General features: G+C 37.9%; 1 protein-coding gene across 1 annotated transcript in view; it reads right to left on the bottom strand.

The window, feature by feature from the left end:
* Window positions 1-26,106, bottom strand: part of polrmt (polymerase (RNA) mitochondrial (DNA directed)) — a 76,268-nt gene extending 50,162 nt beyond the window's left edge. Inside the window, exons 1-7 of the mRNA XM_059991161.1 lie at window positions 25,933-26,106; window positions 23,829-23,927; window positions 21,817-22,883; window positions 17,108-17,241; window positions 5,145-5,331; window positions 2,656-2,805; window positions 363-530 (exon numbers count right to left, since the gene is read on the bottom strand). Of these exons, the coding sequence (XP_059847144.1) occupies window positions 363-530; window positions 2,656-2,805; window positions 5,145-5,331; window positions 17,108-17,241; window positions 21,817-22,883; window positions 23,829-23,927; window positions 25,933-26,056 (1,929 nt within the window). The 5' untranslated portion in view covers window positions 26,057-26,106. The remainder of the gene's footprint in view (window positions 1-362; window positions 531-2,655; window positions 2,806-5,144; window positions 5,332-17,107; window positions 17,242-21,816; window positions 22,884-23,828; window positions 23,928-25,932) is intronic.
* Between the last annotated feature and the right edge of the window lie 352 nt (window positions 26,107-26,458).

Below are 26,458 nucleotides of genomic sequence, written 5' to 3'. Positions count from 1 at the left end.
AAGAGCTTGTTTCTGTGCTGTACTATCACTGTAGTGCTGATCCTTTTCCCCCTCTATCTCATTCACAGATCTCTCTCATATCCTTCTGCTTAAAGCCAATTGTTTCATTGTGTGGTAAGAGAAACTTTTGAAGCATTGATCTGGCTAATATTTTGCTTGATTCACTTGGTATGAATCTCTATAGTCAATTCCATCCAACATATTTAAAGTTATTTTTTATGTTTACTATCGATAAAAACCTGGACACATGTACTTCCAGGTTCAAGCCAGAGGTCATTACATCATTATGCAGTCCTCAACTCCTTCAAGAGCTTAAATTCTTGTTTTAAATTAATGAATCAGATAAAACTTATCTCTCATACCTGTAACATGATGTCCACGTACTCTTTATCTTCCAGAAGGCAAAGAAAAGGATAGAGGTTCATTTTCCCGGAACCATTTCCATCATCAGCCAAATGAAACTTGCTTTCTCGGAATGCCCACAGAAGATGTTTTTGCCACTTGGCACGCAAACCTGTCAGGTTTTTCCGCTAATTTTAACCAATACAATGTTAGTTAGTGTTCATCAAATAAACAGGAAACAAAAATATTTTGTTTTACAAAGTAATTAAATATCATTCAAGTTACTACATACACTCAGTGGCCACTTTATTAGGTACACCTGCTCATTAATGCAAATATCTAATCAGCCAATCGTGGCAGCAACTCAATGCAAAAAAGCATGTAGATCATCTCTAAATTTGTAGCACAACAAACCTTGAAGTGGATGGGCTGCACCAGCTAGGTACCAAATAAAATAGGCACTGAATGTAGATTTAAAACACTCAATACAAATATATTACTCTTTCCTGAATCTTAAAAGTGGCAGAGTAAGTAGACTAAAAAAAAATCTTCTCAAATTTCAAACTAAAAAAATGTAATAATGATCACAAAATCAATTATAAATGATGGATTTAATTACTGAATATTTAAATGCATTTATATTAAAAAAGGATCACAAAATGAAATCTGACATAATCACAAACAAGAGAAAATCTGCAGATGCAGATGAGTCCAGTCCTGTCGAAGGGTCTCGGCCCGAAATATCGACTGTACTTTTTTCCATTGATGTTCCCTGGCCTGCTGAGATCATTTTGTGTGTGTTGATGACATATTTACATTACTTATAATATTTTGTGCCACAATAACACCCTAAACAGATGCACTACTTTCATCCTTAGCAGTTAAAAGCAGCTCTGTAAACACAAAGATCTCCTAAATTATCAAACAGTAACAACACTTAGGCCACAGAAACCATTTGATTTTTGTTAATTACAGAACTGATCCAAGATCCAAATGTAAAAAAAAATTCCAATTTTTCCCTCCTTTATTACATTATTCAAAAAGGGTAGCAAGAACAAGCCACAGAATTATAGGCTGACAGCCTGACATCAATAGGGAGGAAGTTACTAGAGGGAATTCTGAGGGACAGGATCTACCAGCATTTGGACAAGACAGAGTCTGATTAGTGGAAGTCAGCACGGCTTGCGTGCATAAGTCATTCTTTAAGAATATTTTAGATAGATGAGGGTAGGGCACGGTCCTGCATGGTAGCTGGTTGAGAAGGTTAGGTCCCATGAAATCCACATGAACTAGTTAGGTAGATTCAAAACTGATTCAAATGTAGGAAGCAGAGGGTGTCGGTTGAAGGTTGTTTCTTGGAATGGAAGCTGATAACTAGTGGTAGGCCACCAGAGGTCAGTATTAGGACCCTTGTCATTCATTATTTACATCAATAATTGCAATGTGATGGCTTGATTAGTAATTTTGCAGTTGACAAAAAATTTAGTGGTGCTTTTGATTGTGGAGAGCTTTACTGTAGATTACAAGGGGATCGTGACCAGGAAAGGAAGTGGGTCCAGGAATGGCAAATGGATTACAATACAGAGAAGCACGAGGTGAAGCATTTTAGAAAGTCAAACTAGCGTAGGACTTATACTGTGAATGGTAGAGTAGTAGGGGATGTAATGAAACAGACAGCCCAGGAGTAAAGGGCATAGTTTGTTTTAAGTAGTATCAAAGGTGGACAGGTGGTGAAAAAGCCAGTTAGCATACTGGTCTTCATCAGTCAGGACACTGAGTATAGGAGCTGGAATATTATGTTGCAGTTGTACAAGCTGTTGTTGAAGCCACACTTGAAGTACTGAATACAGGAAAGATGTAGTTAAACTAGGAGTAAAGAAAAAATTATGAGGATGCTGCCAGGACTAGAGCTGAGTTACAGGGAGAGTTTGGCCAGGCTATTTCTTTCTTCTTTGGAGTAAAGGAGAATGATAGATGACCTTATAGGGTTTATAAATTTGTAAAGGGCATAAATAAGGAGGATGGTAAGCCACATATGAGAGCCCAAAGCAAGAGGGCACAGATTTAGGGTGAGAGGGGACTTGTTCATGCAGAGAGTGACAAGCATATAGAACAAGCTGCCTGAGATTGAGACAATTGCAGTAGTATTGTTAAGAAGCATTTGAATAGGTAAATACAGAGGTGGAGCTTAGAGAGATATGAACCAAACACAGAAAACTGAGAGTAGCTGGGTGGGACCATGGTCAGCATGGACTAAGAGTCTGTACCAATGCTGTGTTGCTCTATGATGCTGCCTGAATGTGTAAAAGATACCATTTTTATCATCTTCTCCGTAATGGGTTTGGTTATTTCAACGGAATCAATAGAAACAGTATCTGCTTGCTCCTTCCTTAGCTGTCTGTCAAATCTCTCCTTCAGTTCTGCAAAACTGAAATCCAATTTGGGGTATTTGACAGGACCAACCTAAAATGAAGCATAAATTTTAATCACAACAACTTCACAATGGAATCACTTTTTCATCACAATGTGTTAGCTTAATAATTATGACAATGACATGATGGCAGAAGTTATAAAGTTAATTCAAAAATCTTGTTATTTAGTAGACAAGCAACTGGAGAACAGCATTCACTTAATAATGTGAACACTAAATTGTAATAGTTACTCCACTATTGTAAACTTTGCCTCCTTTATGTGTTTTATTTCTAGAATTACAACTGGTTATATAATCAAAGCCTTGTTATAAATGTTAAAGCAATAGCACCAATAAATATAAAATAATACTGGAATATACTTTTGAATGTTAGCACTTTTATTTTTCATTACAAGCTGAAGGAATGGAGGTCTGTATTCTAAGACATCAGAAGTTAAAGTAAGTAAAAATTTCATGACACAGCACCACTTTATCCTGCTTCTTTACTGTAGTTACAGCCAACTGCAAGTTGTCTCACAAAATGTGGAGTTGTTTTAGAAACGCACTGAAAAGAAGAAATTACTTTGGGGGGGGGGGGCATTAAAACATCTATACTGTGGATTCCAGTTAATTGGGATAGGGATACATCGAGACTAAGTAATTTTGGCCCAATTAAGCTAGAGTTTCATGGAAATAGTTAAAAGGTAAGACTACTATTTAACTGTGTAACAAATTGTGTATTTAAATGAAATACAGAACAAATTAGAACACTATCAATACTATTACAGTAGTATAAAATTGTTTATTAGTTCCTAATGGTTATCAGAGGAATTTGTCCAGTGTACGCTGGTATGTTCTTTCGAATGACCGCAAATGAACAAACTTAGCGGAGATACCTAATGTAGATAATGGACTGCCTTTATACAATGCAATTGATGATTGCACCCTCCAAATCTGTATTTTCATTATAACACATTGATACCCATCAAATTCTTTGCAGTTCCTAAAATGTTATAGTGAAAACATTACATTTTCCACTCCCAGTTATTCCTTGCATCTCTAATTGCTTGAAACCTCAATGAGCAAAGCAGTTCTGAATTGTCTTACTGCTTATTTCTTCCCAACGATCAGAGACAAAAACTGTTGCATTTTGAACACAAGCACGTGCAACTGATGCTATTTACAAAATGTTTGCTTGAAGCATGGTGTAGTGTCTAACGGCCACACAACATGCACGTGACTGACATTAGTTTATAACTGTTCAGCAACAGTATCCTATCCTAATTAAGTGATATAACATCCCAAATAGACAAAGGGAGTCTAGGTTGTTTTCTCGATTAGATGGTTTTTTTTTAAAAAGAGTTGTCCCAAATAAGCGGCTGCTACATTTAACCGATGACGCAATTAACTAGAATCCACTATATTTTGTAAAGCTGAATTCAAGGTACAATAGAGATAAATACATCTTTGTACTAGACATTGAGAGAATAAATCAATAAAATGATTTAAGTGTGGTGACCCTAACACATCTATTTGGCAGTGAGAAGTAGTAGTAGTGCTGGCTAAGAGCTATCACTGTATGCTGCAGACTTTCGATATTCCCCTTTCAAACAATTCTTTAAACATGCTTTATAAGTTTGCATTCAGACAATTCATCAGGTGAATCACAACATCTCAGAAATGACCAATACAGTTTCAACTATTTCTTTCTGTAACTGAGTTCAATTTAAGTTTTCAGAAACATGATAAACATACACTGTGACAAAAAGCATGTTTTCAAAATACATAACTTATAATAGATGTTATAATAGTTACTTTGAAAATACTTTCTGATGTAGAACAAACAGTTCAGAGTTAAATTTTATAATTATACAACTTTGTAAAGCAACTTGCAGCCTTCACTATTAAAGAAATTAATTCTATTAACATTTCCTCAACACTTTTGGATAGTATTCAGATTTGAAAATGCTCCCTAGATCTCGAGTTGGTGGTGGTATCATTGTCAACAGCCTACAGGTTATCAATTCTGCTTGCCGGTCTGACTGACACACAAAATAATTTAGCATTTCCAGTCCACCAAATGCCTAAAGAACACAGTTGCTTTTCTGACACAAGCTACTGAACTTACAATGCTGGCTGTTTGGACAATGATATTTGCCACAAACTGGCTAGTTGAGAGCATGCTCACTAAGTTGTTGCAAGGGAGATATTTCAGTTTAGGTTTTATTTTAGTTACATTATAGAAGAGTCACCAACTATTGACTATATATATTTTTTATTAATTACAGTCAAGGCAAACAACAAATTAAATAAGCTTACTAATTACAATTCTGTCTAATAAATTGATCTGGTGGAAATTCTTTTCTCTTTTGCCACATTCTCTCTTCCATACCTCTGAGTAAAAACTTTTCACCAATGCAGACTGGGAGATGTGCAGTTCAGGTTCAAAAATCGGCTGGAAGTTGGGGTCTACAACACGAACGGCTTTCATTACCATTTCTCTCTCATCTTTATGGAACACACAATTTTTAAACATATCTTGAATTTTGAAGCCACTTTCATTCAGCTGTTGAATACACCTAGGAGCATAATTTCATACAATGAGTAACTTTATAATCGAAAAAGGCACTGGAGAAAAATTTAATTGTGAAGATTCAGACTTAATGTAATGTATTGTTCAATATAATATTAAGGCCATTTTAATCCATCTTTAAAGCAAAAATGTTGGTCATCACAAAATAATGTCAGAGTGCTTTTAAAATGTAGACAAACTGAAAAATTATGATGGGAAGTATCTCTCTGGCATTTTCTTCAGGAGAGTCCAAAGCCACAGACTCCAAATGAGAAAAGTTGCCAGATTCTGTTGTTAACAAATGTAAGACACCAGCAGAGAACTCTCAAAAGGCAGCACTGGGGAAAACTCTGTGACTCACACGCAACCTGACAAGGTGGCAAACATTGGAAATGGACCTGATAGAAGTCCTTGTAAGTTTGTTTCCCTGGTAAATTGACACCCGAGGATTGATAGATTAAGAGCAATAACATACTAAAAAGGGTCTAATTCAAAATCCAAGCTGATGTTCTGTTGTAGTATTAAAATATACTACCTCTGTGGATGGAATATGGGTGTAAAGATTGACATATGAAAAGCAGGAAACTTTTCCACTGTTCTGAGAAGACTTCTCTACAACGACTATCAAAGAAGAAAGATAATTCTTTTTATAGCTATTTATTGGAAGTTGCTAAACATAGGAATATTTTAACTCCACTGCTATTGCCTCATTTTTATCTCATTAAAAGACTCAAAACTTCTTATAACAGCATAACATTAGATAGTGATTATAACCTGATCCTGACTAAAGAACCAAGTCAACACATTTAAGTATTGAACTTTAGTTTAATTAATAAAAACCGTCAATATGCCACATTTTCCCCACTCAGATCACACAAAGCAGTTTTTATACACTCCTTTTGTCAATATTAAATTGTAAACAAGAGAATGGATGAACCCTGCTATCAGACATATCAGGGCTCGCTGAGTTGTGTTTCTGCGACAGTCCTGTGATACCTTGGTTCTTGCATCAATGGCTATAAGCCCGGTCTAACATACATGCCTATCAGACCTTGGACAGTAGTCAGGACTGACATCAGTGAATATCCTTGACAATTAACACTGAAGTGCCTCCATCTCCCTTGGGAGTATATTTTTATTTTTCTTTCAAAGTGTTGCTTAACAGAGAAGGGCACTGGAATCAGGTATGTTGTCAGTGACACAAGTCATGAAATTTATTGGTTTGTGGCAGCAGTACCGTGCAGATATAAAAAAATTACTATAAATTACAATAAAAAAGTAAATAAAGTATAACCCTCAGGTTCGGCCAGCTTGCATTAATCTTGGGGAAAACAGCCTCTGGCCCAGTCAAACTGAGAAATCTCGTTTGTGTGGATGCTGCGTGATGTGTTGCCCGGTTACAAATCCGTACCACAAAATATCAGACAGTACACCATATGCAATTAAAACAATTGAGCTTTATAATTCTTAATTTGACTATAGGGTTAGTAAACAAAAAGAAAAAGGGCCCATTTTAATGAAACAGTCCAAAGTGCATGCTGCAGCTCACGATTTTCAATCCATTTATTCCCCATTGACCTCCTACAAGTGTCATCAACTCCTGGACCCTCACTCCAAGTCCACTCCATCCTGTGGCCTACCAACTCTCTCCACTCGTGTCTTCTCTCTTCATCTCTCATCAACAAATGACCACAAATACCTTCTCTCAGACACACCAAGAAAGAAACAACATGCCTCTCATTGGGTGACGCACATTCCAAAGCCACCGTCATCTCTAGTCATAACCCAAACACTGCTGCTACAGAGAAACCATTACATTAGCAGTGAAACGTTACAGAGGTCACTGCATTAGCAGTGAAACCTTACAGAGCGTTAAAAAAGTATGACAAAGAGGAAGGTAATGTTCCTAAATATTGAGTGTGGATCTTCTGACTCCTATATCATCTCCTTGATGAGACCATGTCCTGGATGATGAGGTTCTTCATAATGGATGTAGTTTTTTTTGAGGCACTGTCTTGTGATCTGGTAAGATGGTGGCTCATATACACACAGCGGTCCCTCAGGGGCCAACCAAACGTGCTTTTTTTTCCTTGTTAAATGTGCTTTTATACAAGCAAGACTATTCTTGACTTCAATAACTACCTGTATAACAGGTCCACTGCTTCAGTGAGCTGCTCATTGTTCAAAGTAGCCGGCTGAGGTGTGGTAAGAGATCAGAAGAGCTGACCTGGGCGCAGACCACGCTGCTGCGTGCTACTCCAAGGCACCAGAGTTGGTGTCTTCGAGTTGGCACAAAGGTGGTGTGCAATGCAACTGCGAGTGACTGTCCTGGATATTTCTTCTGCGATCGCAGGACCCTGGTGGACATTGATTGCCGCAGGCCTGCTTCCCTTGTTTGATGGTGAGGCAGCTGTGTCGCCTCGGTCATAGCTAGGACTAGGCCTCAGTCCTTGGGCTTGCACTGTTGTGTGGCGTCCGAGTTCGGTTGGGGGGGGGGGTGGCTTCTTTCATTGCTGCCCTCCAGTGTTGGGTCAGTGGAATTATAGGCTACACTGCTGGGAACTATGAATTTGTGGGACTTGGACTAAAAATTTGTTTTCTTACGTGACTATGTTCTTTATTCCCCCTTCCTCATTATTCTGGAAGCACGTGTTCGTTTTTGCACCTTGGCCCCAGAGGAATGCTGTCTCATTTGGCTGTATCCATGTATGCTTTAAATGACAATTAAACCTGATTTAATTTGGCATCCTCAATGGAGAGGGGTTTTGTTCCCATGATGGCGCTGGCTGAGTCTACAACTCTGAGGTCTTTTACGATCCTTTGCACTGAAGCCTCCATACTAGATAGTGATATAATTAGTCAGAATGTACTCTAACTGTAGAAATTTACTAGAATCTTTGGTGACATACCAAATCTTCTCACTCTTAATGACATGTAGCTGCTAGTACGCCTTCACTGTGACAGGTCCAGGATAGATCTGAAGGGTATAGAGGGTAACTAATGGTAGGTTTACCTTGACTTAATCAAAACTCACCTGGCAGGTATCAGCCAACTCTAGACACGTTCTGCTTTTCCAAGCTGAGTTTCAACAAACACCATTAGGAAGCTTTGTGTAATTACATACTGTGAGAGGAGTTGATAATTATGATTTAGGTTATGGCTGGTATCTTTCAGAAAAATCTAGAACCTTTTAACTGGAAGTGCAATGAAATAAATTTTGCATTCATGAACATTATTAGAGAACCGCTTCACTCTTTAAAAATTCATAAAAATCACAAGGAAATGTAGACTATCAGATTTAATTTGCTGAGTCACTGCTCGGCATTCAAATTACAAACATCAAATCGCTGCTAAGTTGGAACACTGTTTCCTGTGCAATGCAAATCTATAATTTGGCACAACACTTCACAGATACAGATTGGATATTGTAGGAGATGGATGCTTCTAACATTAGCACAGATTATTACTTAAGTAGCGCTCTACTTAAAATGAGGTTGAACAGATTCTGGAACCTACAATTTCAAGAATCGTCTGAGGGAAGCTTTTGTTTTAGATCAAAAGGTAGAGATAATTTTAGCTTCAAAGCTAGAAAATGCTAGAGATACTCAGTACTTGTGGGAAAAAGGAACAGAGGTGATGTTTCACATTGATAATGATTCAAGCTCCGGAGTAACCAAGGAGGCCAGATATCTGGATGGTACTTTAAATGAAAAATCCTTAACCTGAATCAGTAACTCTTTCTCCCCAGATGCTACCTAACCTGCTAATTTCCAATTTCCGGCTTCTTCACTTGTGTTTTTGATTCTACCTAAGAAATAGGAGCAGGAGTAGGCCATCTGGCCCATCGAGCCTGCTCTGCCATTCAATAACATCATGGCTGATCTGGCCATGGACTCATCTCCACCTAGCTGCCTTTTCCCCACAAGCCTACTATGCAATGATCTATCCAACCTTGTCTTAAATATATTTACTGAGGTAGCCTCCACTGCTTCATTGGGCACAGAATTGCACAGATTCAACACCCTCCGGGAAAAGCAGTGTCTCCTCGTGTCAATCCTAAATCCACTCCAAATATTTTGATTATAACATGCTGAAAATGGATTGTGGGTTCTTTAGGTTTCTAAACATTAGCTTTATTTGTCACTTTATAGTGAAATGTATCATTTGTGCCTAATCAAATCAGCAAGGGGAAGAAAATTACATTGTAGTAAAATATTTCATTAACTCCTTCAAATTCTCTGCAATTCATTCAGTAAATGAATTCTATATGGCTAATAACAGAAACCAAAAAAAAAAAAGCCTTGAAGGAGACAAAGAAATTGGTACTGTGCACCAAAGAATCAGTAGCTGTTCAGTGATTCTTAGCCCCATTAAGAGTTAAGGGCCCCCATCACCTAGGACATGCCTTTTTCTCATTGCTATCCTCAAGGTGGTGGTACAGGAGCCTGAAGACACACACTCAACACTTTAGGAATAGCTTCTTCCCCTCCACCTTTAGATTTCTTAATGGATAATGAACTCACGAACACTACCTCAGTATTTTCCCTCCTCATGCACCACCGATTCTATTGCCACAGATCAGCCTTGCAGCAGGATCGAAGCCACATCACGAGCATGTACAACTCATTTAGATGGTTTTCATTTGGTCATCACTCCACAGTATATGCAAAAATATGTTCAAAGTCACCTCATCAATGAAATATTATGCTCCCAACTACCTGTTGATCATCAGTTTCTCTCTACAATCTTGCAATCTTATTACATTCCATCCATTTTTGCCAGCCTCATTTTCCTCCAAAAGCTTTTAACCCAACTTTAGTGACTTCCACATCGTGGTCCCACCCCCCACTGTTTTTCTTCAGCCACCTCGGAGACACCTTTCAGTCCTTCTTCAATTATTACCTGCCATTTTCCCCCGCTCGCTCTTAATACTGGCAGTGTGCAAATCCACAGGACCCCAACTTGTACATTAAAAGCATAAAATTAATGTCACTAAAACATCCTGGAAGAACAAATCAATAATTAACGCATAAAGAAATATATATCATGCAGATCCACGTCATCTTAAATACCTTCAATGATTAAAATAATTCCCTTGTTTTAAGCATGAGCATTCCTACAAGTAGTCACTTTTTATTTAATGTGGAAAGCTGGCTATTCAGTGATCTTTAGGTGTCTGTTTAGGCCTGAAGTAAACCTTAAATTAGAACTGTAAATGCTTAATGAGGTGGCTGCTCTCCAATGTTTTATGATCAATAAAGCACACTATATGCTTTATGACCTTGCACAACAAGTTAAAAAAAAGTCTGATGTATTCACCAGTAAGAGTAATTTAGATCAATATAGAATTATTTACTTTTCAAACAGCTCAGAAATTAATTTTCATCCAGAATGCCATACTGATTACAATAAAACTGAGAATTCTGCAATCATTGGCATTTGCACTGATGCTTCTCTCCCGATGTCTGGGCTTAAATTAATATGCACGAGATCACTCGTGAAGCAGGATTAAATACTGCATGTGTCAACCCCTTCAATACTGAAAAGCAAAGAAATAAGTACATAAACAGAACAGGAGAGAGTCTTGCGTAAGAGTACGTAATGACCTTAAATTCAGAATCTTTGGGGTGACACATAGCATAGTGGCTCATGTAATGCCACTAAAGTGTCAGCGACACTTACTTGGAGATACAGCACAGTACCAACCCTTCAAGCTGCACCACCCAGCAGTCCCCGATTTAAACCTAGCCTGTTCACAGGACCATTTACAATGACCAATTAACTTGCTAAACGGTACATCTTTGGACCGTGGGAAGAAATCGGAGCAGCCGGAGAAAACCATGGACTCCGCAGGGAGGACATGCAAACTTCTTACAAAGGGCACCAGGACTGACCTGCAAACTCTGATGCCCCAAGCTCCAACAGTGTTGCACTAACCACTACACTGCCACAGCACCTACTGTGACACGGGTTCAATTCCGCCACTGTCTGCAAAGAGTTTGTATGTTCTCCCCATGGGTTTCCTCAGGATACTCCGGTTTCCTCCCACATTGTAAAGACGTGTGGGATAGTTGGTTAATTGTTCACATGGGTGTAATTTGGTAGTGTGGGCTCTTTGGACCAGAAAGGCCTGTTGCTGTGCCCCATTTCTAAAAAGAAACAAAAATTAATAAAACCTTTCTTTGCGTAAAAGGGGTGTCAGGAGTACCACAAGAAGCAGACACAAACTCTTATAAAGGTTTGAAATCTTAGACAGATTCATTTTGCTAGGCAAGGGAAACAGAACCAACATGAATGGCTTTAATGTTCTTCTGATGATCTATGACACTAAATCTGTTTCTTTTTTACAAATGTTGCCAGACCTACTAAATGTTTCCTCTAATTTATTTTATTCCACATAAAATTGGAATTGATTTTTGAGAGCTGAATTTGACAATCTTTTATTTTAGAATTTATTGCAACACATTTGAGCATTAAGAGACTTTTAGGCTGATACATGGATAGAAATGTGCCAAATGCAGGCAAATGGGAATAGCACAGAGAGGTATCTAGGTACCGTAGGCATGGTTGAGCGAGGTTAAGGGTCTGTTACGGAGCTTTCAGATTCAACAGCTCAATTCTTTGACATTATTGATGGCAGTTGCTTCATTGCTGCATTTAAAATTCTGGGTACAGAATTTTGATAGGTATATTTGTTATTTACAAAAGGAATAAAATGTAGCAGGAGAATCTCAAAGAGCTTTATCAACATCAATTATGGGCTACAACCATATGACATTATAGTCAGAGTACAATAGCACAGAAACAGGCTCTTCAGCCCATCTAGTTTATTACAGTATGATACTGTAATTTCATAAATTTCAGGAATACAGAAGACTTTTTACTTCATTAAAGTTCAGAAGATAAAATGGTCAGGAATATACCTAATTCCCAACTGAATAGACATTGCAGGTTTATTATATAATTAACAATTTTAAACTAAAACTGCCAGAGGAAGGCAAGCATCATATTAAAAATAAACCTTTCAACCTCTACTTACAACCCATTAGACTATCTATAGAAACAATTAGGCAGGGGCACTCAATAACATACACAACTTTTAGTAGTACTTTAGATCTGTGCATGCTTCATAACCTTAGTTTGCTACACGCTGGATACATTGACCATCCCAATAGATACAACTACAAAATTAGTACTAGGAAACCTACGTGTGAGGACATTAAAACATCAAGTAAAACAGTAGGTTCTCATTATTGAGCCCTCTGCATAAATATCATATCTAGTTAATACAATAACATCACATTAAAGACCACTGAATATATCCTAACAAATACTAAGCCCAGATCATCATTTTATAAAAAAAAACACTACCTCTAATACTCCAAATACTACCAGCTCTGCACCTAACCTCACCAGTCACCATGGCCTATAATCACTGCGCCCCTTCAATTCTAATCTCTTGAACATTTTAATGATTTTTATCATTCCTTAAATAAGAGCCATGCGTTCGGCTAAGTTCTCAGCTCTTAAAGGTGCATCCTCAAATCTGTCCAACTTCATTTTTTTTTCTTGTCCTTTAGCCAGCTTCTGAAAACTACTGCTTTGATCTGGTTTGTGGCCAACTGTCCTCTTATATTCTAAATTCTGTATGATAATATTCCTGTGAAAAGCTCGTAAATTTAACTGTGTAAGATGCTTTAGCAGATTAATTATGGATGACATAGTAAAATAAACCACTAGTATTCAATAGCTCAACTACTATGAATGGTGATGAACATATTTGCTATTATATTTAACATTACTCCTCTGTTTACCATCACATAGAAATTATTAAATTAAATACCACAAAAAATGCATAGTGACACAGCTAATGCTTTAAGTGCACTAAAATCTAATCGTGTGCTCCTTCTAAATAATACCTAGCTCTCGGAGTAAGAAGATTCCCTTCAGCACTAAGCAGGTTATCCCTCTTTCTGATACATAGTACTCTGGGTTTAAGATTTTTTATAAACAAAATATACTTTATTCCAAAATAAAATTATATACAATAACCATTCAAAGACTTTCAATTCTTTAGTTGGTACCATTACTGTCTTTACATTGTTCTAATGTTTTGCCACCCACGTGGCACTTTGTTCTTTCATATTTACATTCAGGGGGTATACCTCCAACCCCCCACCCCTCAGCTCCCACGGCAAGGACCCTAGACTGTGGTCCTTGATATGACTTCCTACAAACATTGTGAAGCAATTTGCCAATTCATAGTGAAGTCCCACAACATCATCCAATTCAGACAGGGAGTTAGCTGTGCATACTCACTGAACTCATTGTGGGCATGAAGAGGATATTTCAAATAGTATTAAAATCTAGGACCAGAGGGCACAGCCTCAGAATAGAATGATATCTCCTTATAACAGAGATGAGGAGTTTCTTTAGAAAGAGAGTGGAGAATCCATATAATTAATAGCCACAGACAGCAGTGGAGGCCAAGTAAACAAGGTCATGCATTATTCTCACTGCTACCATCAGGAAGGAGGTGCAGAAGCCTGAAGGCAAACACTCAACGATTCAGGAACAGCTTCTTCCCTTCTGCTATTTGATTTCTGAATGGACATTGAACTCCTCAAACCCCTCACTACTTTTTTTATTTCTATTTTTGCACTACTTGTTTAATATACATTTACTGTTCACAGTACAGTTTTTTTCGATAATATATTGCATTGTACTACTGCCGCAAAGACAGCAGCCTGATACTGAATATATTTAAAGCCGAGATTGATAAATTCTTGATTAGCAAGAGCATCAAAGGTTATGGGGAGAAGGCAAGAAAATGGCGGTTTGAGAGGGAAAATAATCAATCATGATAAAATGACAGCACAAACACAATGGGTCAAATGGCCTAATTCTGTTCCTATATCTTTTGGTCTAATTCAAAGCTCAGTCTAGAAACTACATTCAGATGTCTGGGATGAATTTTATGTAAAATTATCAAACTGTGTTCAACCTTCCACTTTCTGCTTCTCCAAAGGACAGCCTCTGGTTGCTTTGAAAATGGAAAACAAGGAAGTTAAACAACATAACCCGACATGTGGATAAGCAGAATAACTGATAGAAACAGTGGCCATTAAATTCTGAAGAACTTCAATGAGGGGCAGCCAATTTAAATATGAGGTGAAGAGGAATTTTTAGTCAATATGTGAAGTTGTATGAAATTATTAATTTGCTAAGCATTTTCAGCTTTATCTAAATTTACTGAAATGTTATATATTTACATTTACATTTCTAATCATATTATGGTAGTACTTCTCCCCCCCCCCCCCCCCCCCCAATCAACCCTCTTGCATTAAAATACAGATGAATGGTGGTCCTCCATTGGGAGACATGATTTCTGCATCTGGGAAGGGTGAAGAAAACTAGGGTATACATAAAAACTGTATGATTTATTGAAGTACAGAGGAATTGGTGTGATGGTGGCTACATATCACTGCAGTTTGCTGGATGGGTTAAGTAGGCATGCATCATTCTTGACTTTATTGGACAAAGCATGGAATAACATTTTGATCTGAATAAAATATTAGTTAGGCTACCTTTAAACAGTCCTGTTTAAAGTTCAGATCACAGCATAAAGATAACACGAATGATGATTATAAAGGAAGGATGTTGCAATGGAAAATTATAATAATCAGGATAGAGTGTTTACTTTAGAGGGGAAAACTGACAGATTTCATTCATTATGAGAAGCAGAGAGATTAATATCCAAGTAGCACAGATTTAACTTAATTGGCAGATGGATGAAAAGAAAGTTGTTAAAAATACTTCCTGATGAATGGAGAAGATCTGTAACTCAACGTCTGAAAGGATGGCGGAGGAAACAACCATTTAAAAAGTACTTCAGCACTTGAAGCCCCATAATCTAGCAACAATTAATCAGAAACAGAGAAATGTGATTATCCAAAAGCCATTTTTGATAGAATGAGCTGAATTGGCTCCTTCCATACCAAATATTTCTATGATTCATATATTTGATTTTTATTTTTGAAAATAATTTCTTGAAATTCTCCTCATAAAGGAATATTTTTCAACAGCCAATGATACACTTTTGATACACAGAACATAATGGCCTCCCATCTCCTATCTATTTATACACCATCCTCTCATGTCCCATGTCATTTCCTTTATCATCACTGGGTCTAAACATTCTTTCCAACAACAAGATGCCTTACTAGAAGGACGACGACAGTTCAAATATCATCTTTGCAAAGGAAACTAGTGATGAACCATCTACATTCTTTAAAATGATAAACATTCTTTAAAAAATCAGATATTATCTAGAAAGGTTACAATTTCTGAAGTACAATTAAGACATTTACCATTCTCCAGCAATACTGTATTATTTTATTCACTAAGACCTGGGTATTATGTTAATACACAAACTCATTTAAGATAAGAAAACTACCAAACGTACCTTACATATGACAAGAGAATATCTGCAGATGCTGGAAATTCAAGCAACAAATACAAAATGCTGAAGGAACTCAGCGGGCCAGGCAGCATCTATGGAAAAAAGTACAGTCGATGTTTCTTTTTTTCCCATAGATGCTGCCTGGCCTGCTGAGTTCCTCCAGCATTTTGTGTCTGTACCTTACACACATTTTGTCACCGTCACTTCTTAACTAGTTCTACAGACTTAAGTTATTACCAACTTAATTTTTAAGAATAAGCTTAAAATTCAAAGTATGAGGGAAAAATATTTAATTAACCAATTACTCCCACGAGAACTACAAACCATGCACAGTATGTGTTCAAAATGTTTTACCAAACTCAATTCAATTGACTTTATTTCTTACATCCTTCACAGATACGAGTAAAAATCTTTACGTTACATCTCCCTCTGAATGTGCAATGTGCAAATTATAGTAATTTGTAATAAATAGTATGTACAACAGAGAGTCAATATAGCATAGAAATACATTGTATCTGTGTGAATTAATCAGTCTGATGGCCTGGTGGAAGAAGCTGTCCCGGTGCCTTTAATGTCTTAATGATTTGGAAATATACTATATTGAGTTACAGTTGAACAGATTTCAATCCTTTGATAATGAGTTTTGAGCTGGGTTCTCAATTTAAACCCACTATATGTGGTACACCATTGTTTATTGCAACACTTTTCAGAATGATAACATCAACACAAGGTATCATGGTCGGCTCTTAGTGCTTGGCCAATCATTTTGTACAGCTGCAAATGTATCAACTAAAATCATTTGTGCTTAGCTGAATAACAAAGTGATTTACATCTGACACATTAAAATGGTTGTTATGAACACATCTTGTGTTTTACATCAATGGAATTTATAATTACAAAGCAACTTTTTCTCTAAGACCAGTACTGTTATTTACTGTATCTTACTACCATTTTTTGTACTCCTTCATTACAAGTCCAACTACTTGAAATTACAGGACAGTATGTTGGGAGACCACCCAAAACACAATAGCTGCTTAAATTTAAAAGTCAAGAGTATTCTTTGAGATATCTGCTAAAATAGAACCTTGACTGCCATACATACTGATGTACTCTACTAATACTAGACACTGCAAAAAGGTCAACAGAGCCATCTACTGGATAACACAGGTAATTACTGCCATATTGATACTTATCCCCAGCTACATTTCAATTGCAATACTAGTGGTTTTATTGACCTGACTGGGGCACTCTGACAAAATATAACAGTGAGGCAAGGGAGGTAGAAAAAAGACTGCAAAAATAAGGTCCAGACGATGCTTACCTTTTAATCACATGGGGTGCGCAATTTTCCATGCGCCCCATACACTCCAGTGCTGCCACGTAACAGTCTAAATTGGGCTTCAGTTCTGCTTCCTCCACCAGACTGAAAAGAAGGCCAATCTGGTCTAATGAACCCTACAAAGATATCACACAAGGTTATGTCCCAGCATTAATCTTTTCTAACTACCCAGCTCTATTACAAAATACTAAATGAATAACAGTGAAAATTGGGAAAGAAGTGCAGATATATTGGTTCTAAAGAACTGAAAGCAATAAATTTAACAAGCACTACTAAGGATTTACCAGATGCTGAAAGATGCTTTGGGAAGCGAGCTGCCAAACTGGCATTGGGACAACAGTATCAAACCATTCTTACTAAACGCTAGAAACAGTAATAATTAAATCAGCCCAATAAACATGTTATAGCTATAATTCCCCTTACAGTTTTCTGAAATGTGTTCCAGTCAAGGGAGCTAAAAAAAAACAAAACAGAAGATTTCCTCTTAAACTAGAAGGGTAAGAGCAATTTAAAGTTTTTAAGGTAATACATGGAGGTGACAGGTTAGACACTTATGAGTTATTTCCACAGTCTGCATACTGACCATGAGACAGGTTTAAAGTTAGGAAGAGGGGCAGAGAGTATACAAAAAGTTGTACTGTGCCCCCAGTGCTGAAAAAGTATTCAGCTCCCAGAACTATTTTCACATTGTACCATCTCTTTTTCTAAAATTAAAATATATTGAAGTTGGATTATTTTGGGCTAATCTACAAAAGATTGTGAATCATGTGAAATCAAAAGAAAATTTCCAAAATCTGTCAAGAATTTACTAATAATTAAAAACCTAAATTGTAAGGCTAAAAATGTATTCATTCCCTTTGCAATTATTGCATTAACTTTCCTCAGGCACAATACTATATATTACCTTACCAATTTGTTGGTATAGAAAATTGTTGGATCACTTGAATAAACAGCCCCTCTCTCTGTAAGATCCAACAGCATGGTAGATTTTCAATAGACCAAACCAAAATTAATACAAAAGAGTAATCACAACAAGTCAGGGAAATGATGACAGAGAAGCACAAATCTGGGAAGGGTACAAGACCATCATAAAGATACCAATCATACCTCAGAGCTCAGTGCAGTCCATCGTCAAAAAGTGGAAAAAATTGAAACCGTAGCAACCTGCCTAGGTCAGGTCGCCCCTCTAAACTCAGTTGTCAGAGAAGAATGACACTTTGTAAGAGATGCTACTGTGACACAGTCACTCAGAGTGAGCTGCAGAAGTCAGTGGCTGTAACTGGAGACGAAGTTCATGGCTCCACAATCTCTACGGCCTTACACAAAAAGGGCATTTATAGAAGAATAGCAAGGAAGAAAACCTGGCTTAAAACAATAGCATATCCTGGTAAAGACTTTGCAAAGTGTCACTGAGAAGATACCATAAAGATGTGGAAGGAGGTCTAGTGGCCAGATGAGACTAAAGTGGAACTTCTTGACCACAACACTAAATGGTATGTGTGGCATAAATCTAATTCCACACATCAGCCAAGTAACACCATTCCTTCTGTAAAGTATGGTGCATGTGGATGTAGCATCATTCCATGGAGATGCTCTTCATTTGCAGGAACTGGAAATCTGGTCAGGGTTGATGGGAAGGTGAATGCTGCAAAATACAGCCTCTGCCAAGAAGTTTAAACTGGGGAGGAACAACTTCTTTCAGCAGGACAATGACCCAAAGCACGCTGCCAGAGGAACCATGGAGTGGCTTCAAGGCTTCAAATGAAGAAAATGTCCCTGAGTGGCCCAATCAGTGTTCTGACTTTAATCTAATTGAACATCTCTGGCAAGACCTCAAGACTGCTGTCTACCACCACTCCCCAAATAACAGGCACAGCTTGAGCAATTTTGCAAGGATGAATGGGTAAATCTTGTTCCATCATGTTGTGCAAAGCTAATAGAGACTCATCCAAAGACCGCTAATTGCAATCATTGTGAGGGATGGCTCAATAAATTACTGAGCGGGGGGGGGGGGGGGGGGTGAGGGGAGTGAATACTTTTGAATTGTGGACAATTTATTTTTGACTTTTTAATTTTTCTTTACAATTTTCACTGATTTTTGGACTCTAGTGAAAAAAAGGAGCATATGATTCACAAATAAAAATTCTAAGTTAAATAAATCAAAATCCCTGGTTTAATATTCATTTATGTGAACAAAGGGTTGGGGACAGAATACTTTTACAAGGCACTGTAAATAGGTTAAGTGAACATACAAGAATGAAGATGGATAAGCAATGGTTTGGATTTTTAAAATAATGAATGTCAATAGTAGGAATAGTTATGGAATTATAGTGTTGGGTCTTCTTGCTGGAAAAAAGGGATACACCTGCCACTGAGAGAACACAGAGAAAGATTCACTGGAGTTAGTGAATTCACCACTCTCCGGCTAAAGAAATTCTTTCTCATCTCCATCCTAAAAGGATGCCCCTCTATTCTGAGGCTGCATCCTCTGGTCTTAGACTTTCCCACCATAGGAAATATTCTCTCCACATCCACTCTACTGAGGCTTTTTAATATTTGATAGGTTTAAATGAGGTCAACCCGCATTCTTCTGAATCCTAGTGAATGCAGGCCCAGAGCCATCAAACGCTCTTCATATGACAAGCCATTCAATCCTGGAATCATTTTGTGAACCTCCTCTGAACCCTCTCCAATGTCAGCACATCCTTTCTTAGATAAGGGGGCCAAAACTGCTCATAATACTCAAAGTGCATCCTCACCAGTGCTTTACAAAACCTTAACATTGCATCCTTGCTTTTAAATTCTGGCATTCTTGAAATGAATGGTAACATCAGATTTGCCTTTCCCACCACTAGCTCAACTTGCAAGTTAACCACATCTGACATTTGCTCCTTATATTTTTACAATGCATAGAAATGGGAGAATATGCAATTGGTATGAAAAAATGAAAAACAAAACACATTAAATGGAAAGAATGGCACTGAGCAGATGGTTGAAGTAGCTCGGCATGGGTCCCTACATCCTAACAACTTTCTACAGGGGCACAACTGAGAGCATACAGACTGGCTGTATCGCTGCCTGGTATGGGAACTATATTTCCCGAAATCACAGGACTCTGCTCAGAGTGGTGGACAGCTCTGCGTATCTGTGGAGGTGAACTTACCCACTATTCAGGACAATTACAGCGATTGGTGCATAAAAAGGGTCCGAAAGATCATTGGGGACCCGAGTCACCCCAACCACAAACTGTTCTAGTTGCTACCAACCGAGAAATGGTACTGCAGCATTAAAGCCAGGACCAACAGGCTCATGGACAGCTTCTTCCACCAGACCATCAGACTGATTAACTCACACTGACACAATTTTATTTCTAAGCTATATTGATTGTTCCGTTGTATGTCTTACTATTTATTACAAATTACTATAATTTGCACATTGCACATTCAGGCGGAGATGTAATGTAAAGATTTTAACTCATGTATGTTAAGGATGTAAGAAATAAAGTCAATTCAATATGGCTATCTTGTGCAGAATTCACAAGGTTAGCATAACAATATTACTTTTATTCTAAAGCTGATGATGATGCAGCATGTAAGGAAGTTTAAGGCACAAACTTGTTGAAAAGGAGAACAGGTTCAAGCCACGGAATACTCCTCTTTCTATGTGCTTATATACAAAAGAGCCTTCTCAACTCATTATTCTTAACTGTTTCCTCAAACTGTTTCAGAAAAGAGTTCTTCAAAGGGAACAGTTAAGAATAACAAGTCCAGAGTTACAAGGTACATTAATTATCAAAGTATGTATGCAGTGTACAGCCCTGAGAGCAGTCTTCCCACAGACAGCAACAAAACAAAGGAGGAAAACCATGGAACCCATTCAAAAAAAAAAATGCTCAAAATGCCCAATGCGTCAAAAAAGAACAACACGCAAACAGCAAAAGAAAAAAAGAGCAAAAAACACAAAAATATAAAACATCAAATTATCCAACTAGTCCAGGCATATTCAGTCTAACTCAGTTCAATCTAGCTGAATCGCTCGTTGACTGCAGGCCACAGAGTCAGTCTGCCCCTATCAAAAACACACAAAATAGCAACAAAAAAAGCAACCAGAAACATATCATAATATGAACTACAGAGTCCAATCTACAAACTGCTTCATTTACACCTTGCTCAGGAATCAGGACACTGGCAGCATCAAGCAAGAGGGAGAGACCGACTATTCAAATGCATTATAACAAGTTGGAGAAGGTTTTTTTGTATTTAAGCACATAGGAAGGAGAATGGGATTGAAAGGGATAGTATATCAGCTGTGATTGAATGGTGGAACAGACTTGATGGGCCAAATAGTCTAATTCAGCTCCTATGCCTTATGGTCTTTTCATCAATACGAAAATGGAGAAAAATGCCATTATGTGGCCTCTGGCCGATAAACAAATTAAAGCAATCTTAGGATACACACTTTCACTGTGACCATTAAGACTTGGGTTGTAGTTACAAAGTTTAAATTTACATATAAAATCTTAAACTTTTTTGCTGAGGTCAGCCATATTCGTATAAAATTATTCTAATTTCATGAGGAACTAATTAATGTGACACTGTTAATACTTTGAAGTTAATTAAAAAATAAGGATATAAAGGAACCCAAGAACAGTATCTCAGTGTTGTGCACACAGTAATTATAAATTTACTAACCTTTTTAGCCCACAGGTGCATTAAGGTACTGTAAGTCTTAACATTCAAATGTTTCCGGCGAAAAAGAGCGCGGTGATTGTACATGACACACTGATGAGCTCTGTCCAAGTCATTGTTAAACCCACAGGCCTCTATGTAAGATAATAAATGCCGCTGGGTGTCACCATATTTATTTCCCTCATCATCTTCAAGTAGCTTAGCTGTTCGGTCCCAGTTAATGGATTGTTTTTCAAGATGTTCCACTTCAGCAAGAATAGCATCCTGGGAGAACTGAGGTTCTGCTTGTAAAGTACTCAATGCAGAAGATTTAGGTTTTCGTGGTTTTGAATTGCCATTTGAACTACTTTCTCTGCCTTGTTCCACTTTCTTAGCATTGTATACATTTTTATTCCTGCATTCTTTTGTTTTTTTCACAACACTGAGCTGCCATTTGGTTTTGTTATTTTTTTCTTTAATTAACTTTTCCATCCACTTCTTGGGAGCAAACGTAGACTGGGGATGTACTGTTTCTGCACAGCTTTTTCTGCATAGCTTAGCTGTTCGGTCCCAGTTACTGGATTGTTTTTCAAGATGTTCCACTTCAGCAAGAATAGCATCCTGGGAGAACTGAGATTCTGCTTGTAAAGTACTCAGTGCATAAGATTTAGGTTTTGAATTGCCATTTGAACTACTTTTTCTGCCTTGTTCCACTTTCTTAGCATTGTATACATTTTTATTCTTGCATTCTTTTGATTTTTTCACAACACTGAGCTGCCTTTTGGTTTTGTTATTTTTTTCTTTAATTAACTTTTCTATCCACTTCTTGGGAGCAAACGTAGACTTGGGATGTACTGTTTCTGCACAGCTTTTTTTACCCAGTTGGTTTTCAACTGTCCTTCCCTCTCTGAGTGCTGCTGTATTTGAGTTAAGAGAACCGTCAAACTCTCTGGCTGGCAGAAAACTGAGATTCGCTGACCCAGTGTGATTTTCATGAGTAGTTATATTTATTCTGTTCACAAATTGTACATCTGTGCATTGCATTTCAGTCACATTATCTGCTTGAAGTTGTTGTATTCTTGCTTCAAGTACTGGCATGTGGAGCAGAAATATAGAAATTTAAAAAGTGATCAGAAACTGTCATCAAGTAATTCAAATTTGCACATAAGAAAAAAAAAGTTTTTGCAACAGTTAGTAACACACACACACAATGGTGGAAGAACTCAGCAAGTCAGGCAGCATCTATGGAAAGAAATAAAATGACATTTTGGGCTAAGACCTCTCATCAGGACTATTATTCAATGGTTGACATATTTGAAAAGATTTCCTACTGATATGAGATACCAACTCATGGCAATGTTACAAAGCTTCATATCGCAATTCCTGGGCTTACTAATCCAACAATATCATAAACTGCACACCCCATCATTTACAGTGCAAGAAAATTAAACACCAGTTTCTCTAGACCAGGGATTCCCAACCTCTTTTATGCCATGGCCAAATACCAGTAAGTAAGGGGTCCACGGACCCCAAGTTGGGAGCCCCTGGTCTAGAGAAGAGGAATGAGAGATCAGCTTCGAAAGAGGGCAGGAAAAAGAGGCCATGAACATCAGAAAGAATGAAATGAAAAGGAGACTTAAATTAGGATGGGTGAGCAAAACTAGGCAAAGAGATGAATATTTTTTTGAAATGGGATAAAGATAACTCAGCCCAATGATGTGCAACAAAACTGATCATTTTTAAACGCTCTGAATTTACAGTAAATAAACTTTAGTTTCAAAAAAGTGTTGCAAGTTAAGTGACAGCAATATATATTATTCAGATCACTGGTAGCATACACAAATATTTTCAAAGTATATCTAAACTTTATGTTAAACTAATTTGCTTACAAAACAAATGACAAAAATTAATAGTTTGGTATCGATATAGGAAGTACCATAAAAAGTTGCTCCTGGCAATCTATAAATTAAAAATATATTATTGAATCATGCTTAGTTTCTGCACATCCCTGCCTCAATTTTCTCCCATCATCTTACCCTCTAACAGATGAGCCTTCTCACTAGTTTGAGTCTTTCCATCATCCTTCTTAAGTATAACAGAAGAGTAATTTCTTCTGAAGAATTCCCAAGGATGCTCTGGAAGTCCAAGTGGAAACATTCAGTTACAACAAACATAAAAACATGACTTGTTTGATCATAACGCTGTCATATTTTGTTAAATTCAACACATTACAGAACATCTACAATAACAGGGTATTAACTTTTTGATAGTCATTCAGTTTTTGTCCATTAAGTTACTTGAATTATCAAATTATGATAAACAGTGAGTTTACTAGTAAACAAATGTTATTTACACTATTAATGTTAATATTTGTCTGATAAATATTACTACCAGAGAGAAGGTAGAACTCCGCCATGGACAGTCTCAAGCCCAGCTGTGAAAGGAGACGGGTTGGGCATTTCAGAAGACTGGGGTTGAGCACAAAGCACTTTAACATCATGTGACAACAGTTAATCTATAACATGAGACGCTGGGTTTCCAACCTGGCGTCCATGCACCCCTTGCTTAATAGTATCGGTCTATGGCATAAAAAAAGCCATAAAAAATGGCTGCTCCATTTGACCAAAGCAATTATAATACTTTGCCAACAATTCCAATGCAGCAGTCACAAAGAAAGTATTATACAGACCATATCTACATTACAGCAAAGAAACTGTAAAGGTGTTTATGTATAAAATTAAGACAACAGGTAAAGAAATCTATATCAATTTCATTCATATAATAGTCGTCCTGTGGGACAAAGCAGTGGTTAAACTCTGTACTATCAACCAAAATATACCAACATAAATAACATATTAAATTCTGTGTGTGTTGCTGAAGATTTCCAGTATCTGCAGAATTGCACTTATTGAACCTTTCATAATTGCCGTGGTTTGGAGGCTTGCATGCCTTAATGACCTGGGGAGCTATGCTGGCTGGAGATAGGGTTTTATGCTTTGGCTCTTGACAGGGTCATCCATGACAAACAGGTCAAAGAGTAGAGGCCAAACTAGGAGTGGACCCTCAGTCCTCCAGGTTTGGGGGGGGTTCAGTTTAGGGCTAACAATCTGACTGGTAAAACAAAACTGTTAAGGAAACAGCAATGAAGAATAACTTCTGAGTTATTCACATCTGAGTGCAATGGTATTCCTGAGTCTCCACCAGCAACTTGCATGACTGACAGTAGTGAAAACTGAGAGGAAGCTACTGACATGATGAAGGAAGCCCTGAACACTGCCAGAGAGGGAGGACCTTCATTACTGCCCTAAATGCCAGCTCCATAATGGGTAGGAAGTAAACTGTGACTTCAGATTTTTAACAATGACATTAACTCTCAGGTGACTCTTAGATTCTAGGGCAACTTGAAATGAGTAATAAATGCAAAAGCAATGACTATATCCCATAAATTAATAAAATAAATTGTACAACTAATGGCAACATTCTAGCTATCCACTGAAATTCATGCAGAGGACTTTTAATTCTATTTCCTGTTTTTTATTGCAATGAGAGGAGTTTAGCAACCAGATGGAAATTAATAGATAGTCCTTCTTCAGGACTGAGAAGGAAGGGGGAAGATGCCAGAATTTTAAAAAAGGTGGGTGGAATGGGAAGGAAGCTAGCTGGAAAGTGATAGGAAAGGTCAGGGGCTAGAGAAGGGGGAATCTAATAGGAGAGGAAAGTAGACCATAGGAGAAAGGAAAGGAGAAGGCGACCCAGGACTCAAGACTATATTCCCCTGAACTTGCTCTAATGCCATTATGTTTATTTTTTAATGCGTCATATAAATTATACCGAATTTATGGTAACTTAGAGGTTATACGATTTATGTTCCTCGTGTTTGTAACGTATGGCACCGCTGGTGCAAAAAAGCTGATTTTCATCCTGGGTATGACAATAAAAATGAGACAGTGCTACAAGTCATTGGTTTAGATGGGTTTGTGTGTGCATAAGCAATCTGGAAAAGGGCAGCGACTGTTACACCAGATGGGCCGGGGTTGGCAGCATGCTCAGAATCGGTGGGAGGGTCACCGTCCCAGGGCTGCGGGAGCCCGGCCTCCGGAACAGGCTCCGACTGCAGGCCGTAGCGAACCGCGAGTTTACCTGAGCTTCTGGTGGGCCGGCTCCTTAGCTGCAGGCACCGGTGACAGCCCGAGGAGAGGAGAAGCAACCTCCTCAGCGGGAGAACGCCAGCGTTCCGGGACACGCAAAGCTTTAGCACCAACATCTCTCTGCTGGTTGTCAGGAGCACATCTGCCGCCGCCGCCACGGAGCATGCGGGAAGCGCTCGCAGTGCATGAAGGGAATTGAAGGCCGAGGACAAAACTACAAGTCTCAGAATGCTTCGCGCACACGATAACACATGGCTTTAGATGTAACCTACGTTATTAAGGTACTCTCTAGAATACTTCGGATTTTGAAACGTCGAGTATATTTCAATACAAAGGTGTGGGATTATTTTGTGCAATCTAAAGGAAAAATAATCAGAAATCAGAGCAGGTCGTACGTAGACGTGTTAACATTTCAGGTTAGAGGCACCTCTTCCGAATTGGGAAAGACCGCAGGGGTTCCCAACCTTGGAACTGCGGATCTCGTGGTTAATGGTAGGGATCCGTGGCATGAAAAAGGT

This window comes from Hypanus sabinus, chromosome 16, assembly GCF_030144855.1.
Source record: "Hypanus sabinus isolate sHypSab1 chromosome 16, sHypSab1.hap1, whole genome shotgun sequence".
Lineage (NCBI taxonomy): Eukaryota > Metazoa > Chordata > Chondrichthyes > Myliobatiformes > Dasyatidae > Hypanus > Hypanus sabinus.
The sequence above is the reverse complement of the archived record's forward strand: the minus strand, read 5'-3'. Positions and strand labels throughout refer to the sequence as shown.